Source organism: Microtus ochrogaster, chromosome 18 (genome assembly GCF_000317375.1).
Source record: "Microtus ochrogaster isolate Prairie Vole_2 chromosome 18, MicOch1.0, whole genome shotgun sequence".
In the NCBI taxonomy this organism is placed as follows: domain Eukaryota; kingdom Metazoa; phylum Chordata; class Mammalia; order Rodentia; family Cricetidae; genus Microtus; species Microtus ochrogaster.
Window position 1 is genome coordinate 60,954,983 of NC_022020.1, and position 9,199 is coordinate 60,964,181.

The 9,199-nt window shown below is 46.7% G+C and overlaps 1 protein-coding gene across 1 annotated transcript in view; it reads right to left on the minus strand.

The window, feature by feature from the left end:
* Katnal2 (katanin catalytic subunit A1 like 2) overlaps nucleotides 1-9,199 on the minus strand; it is a 52,769-nt gene that overhangs the window by 23,544 nt on the left and 20,026 nt on the right. The window contains exons 5-9 of the mRNA XM_026783376.1: nucleotides 8,793-8,907; nucleotides 7,911-8,009; nucleotides 4,841-4,939; nucleotides 4,578-4,655; nucleotides 1,938-2,099 (exon numbers count right to left, since the gene is read on the minus strand). Of these exons, the coding sequence (XP_026639177.1) occupies nucleotides 1,938-2,099; nucleotides 4,578-4,655; nucleotides 4,841-4,939; nucleotides 7,911-8,009; nucleotides 8,793-8,907 (553 nt within the window). The remainder of the gene's footprint in view (nucleotides 1-1,937; nucleotides 2,100-4,577; nucleotides 4,656-4,840; nucleotides 4,940-7,910; nucleotides 8,010-8,792; nucleotides 8,908-9,199) is intronic.

The following is a 9,199-nucleotide window of genomic DNA, read 5'->3' on the forward strand; positions in this document are numbered from 1 at the left end:
AGTAGACCAGGCTGACCTTGAACTCACAGAGACCCACCTGCCTCTGCCTCCCAAGAGCTAGGATTAAAAGCGTGTGCCACCACCACCCAATGACAATAGTTATTTCTATGCATATAATTTCCTTCCCTCTATGTTCTCCATGTGGAGCCTTCATCTCCTTTTTAAAAATCATAAAGAAGACACAGATACAAGATAAGTCCTAGAAACAACCCATAAAGGTATGTGCCCATGGGAAGCTCTATGGGGTAGCCTGTGGCAGAGGCTGGGGACACGGAGGCTCAGAGGATGCTACCAGATTTCAGTTGGGTCTCTTCCATTAGCTCAAGTTCAAACCTTGTAGGAACTGGACAGGACTGGTGGAGGACAGGGGAAATGGCAAACACACTCCCATCGCCTGTGAAGGGTATAATGCCATGGACATAAATAGCACATCCAGAAACAGGGGGAGGGCTGTAGCTCTGTGGTAGATTCTCTTGCCGACCACATTAAAAACTGTGGGTTTGTTCCCCAGAATAATGAGAAAACAGCATATCCAGGGTGCCGATAAAGTGCTCTATCCTTCCCAAAAGTTTTGTGCTATGGTTTCACTCTTAGCTCTGAATAAATATATTTCTTACTCCCACCTGAGCAGGGGGAGGAGGGAGGGAAAGATAATCTGAATTTAATGTTTTTTGTTTCCTTGGATGAAAGTATGGCAAAATCAAGAGCTTCATGGAGTCAGAGGTAGTAATACACAGTTGCTGTCGTTATTTTAATGAATTGTAATCTTGCCCTTAGGAAATTATAGTCCACAAATTATACAGATTCTGCATAGTAGCCTCTCACAGAAGAAAGTGGAGTTCTCCGCCACCTGTATCTGGTTCCTGGCCCTCTGACCTTGCCCAGTGGGATGCTAAAGAATTATAAGATGAACAAATGGAAGGGGGCTGTGAAAAAGCTCACACGTTAGGACATGATCTTTCTTCCCTCTCTCTAAGAACCTGTGAACAAGGCTGAACTTGCTTGTTGCAGGATTTGGCCATCTGAAAAGACTTGACTGCCCATTATCCCAACTGATCCCCCAATTCTCCCAGTCACCCTGGCTGGTATGTGGGAACGCCAGGCAAATGATACTGTGTGGAGACACATGAGGCAGCCTGGCTGGGTTCAGCTTAAACTGCCCACCCGCAGAATGACAAGCGAATTTCTGTCCCAAAGATTGTTGTTTTAAGGCCCCGAGTGGCAGGGTGGCCTGTCAGATAGTAAACACTCTGCGATACTCTGACCGTCTCCTCACCCCTCTTGAAGTGTGCTGTTTCTTCTGTCAGTTTGTTTCGTGAGGTGTGTAGAAAACGGTCAAAGGCAGGTGATGAGAACAGCATGCTGGCCCTGCTGGTCACAGCCCTGGAAGGGACTGTCTGTCTAGCCGAGCAAAGCCCCTGATGGCAACTGTGGGGGGTGGAGGGGTGGGGGGCTTAGATCTGAGGCAGATCCATAGGAACAAATGAGAGGCCTCTCCTGGGAGGTATGTCTACGACAGGGAGCACACTCTTGGGGAAGCAGGCTAATGGTCAGTGTTTAGCATCTGAAAAGCTATATTCCACAATGTCTTAGGTCTTCAGTTACCACTGCGCAGACACTTTGAACCAATATAGAATGTGACTTTTTAGAAAGATTTATTTTTATTTTGTGGTAGTATGCACAAGTAACATACAAGTGCCTGAGGACCAGAAGAAGGCAGTGGATGCCCTGGAACTAGAGTTATAGTATTATAACTCATGGGGAGCTGTAGTGGCAGCTGCAAGCCACTTGATGTGGGTGCTGGGAACCTCCTTCTGCAAGAGCTGCAACAGGAACAGGACTTAAACTGGTATAGCACAGACTGCGCACGATGCTCTAGCTCTGACCAAGGGTGGCCCAGTCAACAGGCTACCTTACAGACAGAAAAGTCACCACACCGTCTTTTCTTGACACAGCTTGTCTAGTTGATAGCAATCAGAAACATGGCTTCCCATACTTACCCTTATTGGGTACACAACGGCTTCTTTGACTAACTGCTTGGCCGCGTCCAGTCCAATAATATCGTTCCACTTTATGTTGGGGTTATGGAGATAAATGTCCTGCAATATGCATTTGATTATTTTGCTAAAACTGACGTTTTCTTCCACTTCTGGAACAAACACGGCAGCACAGAACACCCGACTTAATAGGATATAATGTGCTGATGATAAAAAACATGTTTCCTAAGTATTATAATGTAGACCTATGCATACATTATAAGTTGGGGTTACTTTAGCAAAGAGATGGGAAAACAGTCAATGATTTTCCCTGGAGAAGATATTGATAGTAAAATATGGTACTTTGGGGGGGGGTATAAGAGTGAGCTACATCTGCCATCAGCCTATAGCAATCTGTGCTGCGTTATGACCACAGTCAAGAAATGCCTTCAAATTACCCTAATTTTTAGGGGAAAACATATTCTTACCATAGCAGGGTATCTGTCTAGCTATTTGATCTGGCAAACACTTTCTTAATTTGTTGCAAACAGAGACTTCTCCTAAGCTCCCCTGAAACCAATTTCCCTTTTCCCTAGTGAGCATTCCCTGCTTCCAGCTGGAGCGGTTGCTTCTGCAGCGTTCGAGGAGGCCAACAACCAAGTGCGCGCGCAGTTCCCCTCTTACGGGAGAGCCCTGTAGCGACCACCCCAGGGCAATCAATTAAGTCGCTTTTACTGATTACTAATTTACAGTTTTCCAATTTCAATTTCACAAGACGCCTCTGAACAGTCGCTCTGGGCCCTTCTCCATCGGAGCTATTTCAGGCAAACAACGTCTGGAGTATTACTTTCTCTTAAGGTCCTTTCCTATGTCATCCTGAGTAAAGAACAAGTCTGGAAACTATTTGTCTACTTGTTTTGTGTATGTGTGTGTGTTTTTAAATATGTGCTATGTGTACATGTTTCAAATATATAAAAGTATGTTTTTAAAATGGCAATAAAATTCCATATTTTGTGTTTTGAGAGAGGGCCTCACTCTGTACCCCGGCCTGGAACTCACTGTGTGGCCGGGTTTCCCTGCTTCATCCTCTGAGTGCGAGATGATGGAGATTATATCACACCCAACTCAGGACTCCAAAACTTGGGGAGAGCACACATCTCTTATTGAGGCCTTTCTTAGGAAATCTTGGCACACAATGAGGCTCCATCTACTTTGGTATTTGAACAATCTGTAGATAAGCGCATTTCCCTCCACAGTCTAGAGGTGACACTGAGTTTAACAAGGTGATGTTTAATTTCCCAACCCAAAGTTCTTCCTTGTACACATCCAAAGTCATTTGTCATTGCAAATGATCTTCCCATCACTGGAAACATACAAGAAGGGGCTGTGTCCCCTTCCTCAGGAGTGTGGGATCCCTGCAGGTCACTTCTGTTCTCTACTCTGAACTTCATGCTATCCTTTTGTAGAGACAGGAAGGAGACTACAGATTTGTGGGGTATGAGGAGCATCAGCCTCTGCTTCCTCATGCATCCTGGCAGCCTTACTCTTTACCCTGCTTCGCTGGGGAAACCTCATAGCTGCCTCTCTTCTCCACCACTTTACTACATCCGCCTCACTGAAACTGCTTCTCAACACACAGGATGACCTGAGCCCCGAGAGGGATGCTAATCCAGGGTTCTCATCTCTCTACCCAGTTCTCCATCCTGGATACTGCTCAGGGTGGAGAATCTTACCCTCTCTGCACCCCAGTTTTGCTGCTCCCCAGATGCACTCATCCACGCAACCAGAGTCTCTCGAGGCAAGCCTGGGTGGAGTCACTGCCTCTGCCTGCAGGTCCTTAGCAGCCTCTGGTAGTGCCTCTGAAGCAGATGCCCTTGCAGCTCAGCAACTGTATGCTTTTTGGAGGATTGTTTTTAAAGAATCTTTTTGACTTTACCTCAGTTTCCCTCTTCAATTAAACTGAGATCAGTGGAAATTAGAAAAGTCATCTGTAATCAATAATCTATTCTCAACCTAAGAAGCTTGCTTAAAACCATCCAGCTAGAAAGAGAAGGCTCCAGAAATCAAGTGCAGGTCAAAGGATTTCAGGGCCGCATCACCGGCTGTTCATTTTCACCACCCTTAGGTCCACGGTGCAAGCTTCAAGTATCCTTAGCCTAGTGGTAAAAAATCTTTCTTACTAATCTGGTTACGTTCAAGGAAATTTCCAAGTGAGGCCATCACACTCCCAGACCCCGCATTTTTAGGGGCTCTTTAAACAGAATACACGTGTGCTCCAAGCTTTTCTTAGAGCCTTCTTTCCCCTGCTCTGGAGCCCGCCAGAAAGCCTTTCACCTGTCCATCCCTTTCTGAATCTTTTTTGCTGTCTGTTTTCTTGGCCCCTATAGTAGGATGGTGGGCTTTTTCTATTGTAATTTTATGATTCTATAATTTATTTATCATGCATTATTGTGCCTCTAAACAATATGAGTGCCTCTGCAAGTGGGGGCACTTTATAAATAAATGATCATATTTATTGTTATTAATAAAAGAAGCAGCCCACAATGCTCCAGGAGCCCTGGTCTGCCTCCATAAATTTGTGAATTGAACAGCAGATCTTACCCGGCTCACCACGGCTGCCAGTTCTCGCATCTCACTGTTCATGCCAATAAATGCACTCAGAGGCTTCAGCAGCCGCTCCTGGGGAGAGGAGCAGAAAGGCTGGCCTTACAAAACTGCTCCACCGCGATGTAGGAAGGAAAGTGGGATCTTGGAGAAACTAACGGTGACTGGTTGCAATGACCTTTGACCGGATCTCACAGTTCTCTGGACTCGGGATGATACTCCTAGAAGTTCTACAAGATTTGGGTGGTTTAATCACTTACCGAAGGGTCTGGGTTACATTCAAAAGTGTTAAAGGCGAGTTCGTTGGTGGCTCCTTTGATAGCATCTGTGAGCAGCCCCCGGAAGTCAATGATTTGGCCCTAAAAGGGAGCAATGGTTATTTAAGCCACAAACACACAAGAGCAGAGTAGCCTTAGAGCTGGGTGTCTATACCCTTGTATGGCAGGCAGATTTCATCTCAAGGGAAAGCTGAACTACTGCTGAAAAAGATGATTTACAGAAGTCGGGACTATGTAGAAAAACAAAACTAAGCCGGGCGGTGGTAGCGCACGCCTTTAATCCCAGCACTCGGGAGGCAGAGGCAGGCGGATCTCTGTGAGTTCGAGACCAGCCTGGTCTACAGAGCTAGTTCCAGGACAGGCTCCAAAGCCACAGAGAAACCCTGTCTTGAAAAAAAAAAAAAAAAACTAATTCTTTAGAATGGAGTTAGATGAGTAAAATTCATGGACTTTTTGCATCCCTGGCACTCAGCATCTCCTTCCTTCTGTGGCTACTTGGCCTGTCTGACCACACTCCTTTAAAACGTTAGATATTCAGGAAGAACCCACTGGGACGCAGATAAAGACAGGCCCGTGTGCTGACTGCATGTTTCATTCAGCGGAGGATGGCCTGGGACAAGACAGGTAGGCAAGGTTCTCAGGCCACCCCTGCCAGTAGTGAGTGACATTTTAATTTTGTTTCTGTGAAGGGAAGCTGGGGAAGTTAAACAATTTGCCGAGGGCCACAAGCCTAACAGTAGGCTGAGGCCAGGACTCAAACCCAGATGGTTGCTATTATGTTTGATTCTGAAATGTCATGAGTTTGACTATCTGGTCCTAATGGCATGGGTCTGGCACGGGAGGCACTGCTGCCTGCCTGGCAGACCTAGGTTACTGCCAGAGGTCCTTTGATGGTTGTTACACTTACCTCTAACTTTAGTCTAGCTTCTGCATCCTGGCTGGACACCAGGGAAGGAGTTCAACCTCAGGCTCTCACTACCACAGACAAACACCCTGCCATGCCTTGCCAGCCATGATGGACATCCCCTAAAGCAGGGAGTCATATCCTCCCTTCTTTTAGCTGCCACTGTCAGTCATTTGGTCACAATAGAAAGAGTAAGTAATATAATCTTCCAAGCTCTAGTCCTGTTTCCCTTAGAGTCCAGAAAGGAAGTCAAAGGTGCAGGTAAGACACACTTGCAACCAGCAGTGTTTACCGACTGTCTATTGTGCGGCAGCGAAGACATGGGCTCTCCTTTCAACCTCACAGTTAAAGCAGGCAGTGCTATGGTTTCCATTTTACAGATTTCAAAAACAAACATAAGGCTTTACCACAACCTGACCACTGCAGCACTCTGGGCTTGGGCAAACTGACTCTCCAGCCTGTACTCCAAAGAACAACATACTTTTGACATCTTCAGCAAGGCGTCAGAATCCAACGCTAGAGTCCCTAACACAGTGATGAGAAACCCTCGTAGGGAAAACCTCCTAGGCACTGTCACCCAACCCATGAACATTTGAAAATCTAGGAGGGAAAAAAAAATCTATCTACATTTTACACAAAGCCTTTCTGCTAGAAACAGAATTTACGGGCAGACTATTTCAAAGGTTAAGTGCTGGGTTAACTGGCCCCTTCCTTGTGACTCATGCAGAGGCACCGTTTAGATCAGTGTGAGGCATTCACAAGAGACTAAGCCACAGCACGGCTAGGTACACCACAGGGGACCCAGAATTTGAAGAAGGCACTGAGGACTAACAAGGGAGCATTTTCTGGGGGGAGGCGAATGCATCCTCTCCTGCCTCATCAGTTCCCTGAGGCCTCCAGGGAGCCATGCAGACCAGGGAAGGCAGTCCCCAGGCTTTGTGTGCCTGGTAGCCTTTCCAGCACACACCACAGCGACCAGTTTGTGTGTAGGGCAGCAACCCATGGTTCAGCATCTTGGCTGAAGGAAAATAGTTAATGAAGGACACCCTGGAGGGTCCCTCAGGAGGAGCAGGTACTCTTCTTGCCAAAGGGTCCACTACACCTACCTTTGCTGCGTCCACCCCATTTGGGACTTTTCTCTTGGAGAAACTATTTTTTTTTTTTTTTACAAAGCCAGACCTGAGTTTCATCAGAAAAAAAGGAAGAAATAGCTGGTGGTGCACACCTTTAATCCCAGCACTCGGGAGGCAGAGGCAGGTGGATTTCTGTGAGTTCGAGGCCAGCCTAATCTATAAAGTAAGTTCCATGCCAGCTAGTGAGACCTTATCTCAAAAAACAAAATAAAAAACAAGGAGGAGGAGGAAGGAAAGGGGGAGCAGAAATATCTATTAAGCACAGGATCAGCTCTAAACCAACTAATCTTCATGGATCACAAATAAATTGTACTCAAGTCTGGAGCATGCCTCTAAGCAGGAGGGCATTAAGCAACTACCCTTGGCAGGGTCATAAACAAAGAGCAGGGGACCCTCTGGGCTGTCCTCACTCTAGTGCGGCACACCAATGTCTGTAACGACATCACCGGGCTCTTTGTGCTCTCCTAACCATTTCTGATAGCAGGGAGGGAGCAAACAGGCAAACAGGCAAACACTCTACCACCTGATTTCACCCCTGCGGATCACTGAATTTTTTTTTTTTTTTTTTTTTTGGTTTTTCGAGACAGGGTTTCTCTGTGGCTTTGGAGCCTGTCCTGGAACTAGCTCTGTAGACCAGGCCGGTCTCGAACTCACAGAGATCCACCTGCCTCTGCCTCCCGAGTGCTGGGATTAAAGGCGTGCGCCACCACCGCCCGGCTTGATCACTGAATTTTTAAGCTGAAAAGAACCCTCTCTCTTCTGAATGTCCATTTGCAAACGAGGAGCCTGTGGTCCCTAGAGAAGGATCACTCTAGAAGGTCCTTCCAGAAAGGAGCGGGCAGATCAGAATCGCATGCCGGGTTTCTGGTCCTCCTGGGATATTCCTTTCTTATCTCACAGCCAACCTTTCATACTTTTGTTGCCATGGTCATGTTTGGCAAAAATCATGTGATTTCCTTTTTCTAGAGAGAAACAAACTCTCCCGTCCCACCCTAGGGTCCTGAGTTCCACTTACTCTTCGTGGGTGGGCCTTTTCCTCTGTGCCATTCTTCTGGATTTTGGATATGTTTAGGCCAAAGTCAGCATTCTCTACTTGAGCATTACTGACATTGTCCTGGAGGAAAAGGAAGACCATGAGAAGCCAGATGTGGAAGCAGCGGAGACCCAGGCTCTGACTGCCCATCCCCTGTGGAGCTCACCTGTCCCACGTCACCTCCCTTCTACCTTGGGCACATAACCCTCTTCAAGACAACTGAATCCCATGATCATTTCTTCCCAGCCCACTTGTCCTCAGCAGTAACCTTTGCTGTTCCTTTTCCTAATTTCCACTGTCCCTTGCTCTTTAAAACCTGGAATGTTTTGCTCTAGATAAGAAGGTTCTGGACGTAGATCTCCTGAGGCGGGAGCCAATGACTTCACCCATCTACTGGACCCACTTTTCTTGCTGCCCTCCCTTCTAGAAAGTCTAGTGTTGAGGTAGGGGTGAGGAGTAACCCTACACGCTTTGCAGACGCTCAGCAGGAGGTGCCGAGGCCCAGCTGTATCTTAGACTGCTCCTGGACCACACTGGGGAGCCGGAGGACACGTGTGGGATGGGAAGACCTCCTTTCTGAACTTCTCTCAGCTATGAGGATCTTACCAGCCAGCCCCAAACCGTCCAGTCCCTCACCCTGAGCTGAAACTAGAGAAGGAGCTGGCAAATCTAGGAATTTGTACATTTTCTTCCATTTTTTCTTCCAACATACTAAAACATCTACAGTATTCAGGGAACTCTACAGTTTAATTAAACCATACAGCAATTTTAGAGAACTTCAAAAACAACAAAGAAATAAGCTATTTTTGTTGAGGCCATTTATCAGCCAAGTGTGATATTACGACATCAAGCAGTCATTGTGACCTGTTTAGAATGGTCCTTGACAGATTTGGTGTCCCCTGTCTTCAGTATTGAGGTTTTGGGTCGTGGATTCTGCTGACAGATCTTGGGGAGATTTTGACAATTGTCATTTGTCACCCTAAAGAAGGAAACAAAAACTTTCACAAACATATTCTAACCATTTGATTCAAGGTAAGTAAATAACTAGTGTAGCACATTTAAAGGGAGTTCTCGAAAGACACATGCACACGGCACAGTGAGGCTCTGCACACAGCATGGTGAGGCTCTGCACACGGCACGGTGAGGCTCTATACACACGGCACGGTGAGGCTCTGTACACAGCACAGTGAGGCTCTGCACACAGCACGGTGAGGCTCTATGCACACGGCACGGTGAGGCTCTACACACAGCACAGTGAGGCTCTGCACACA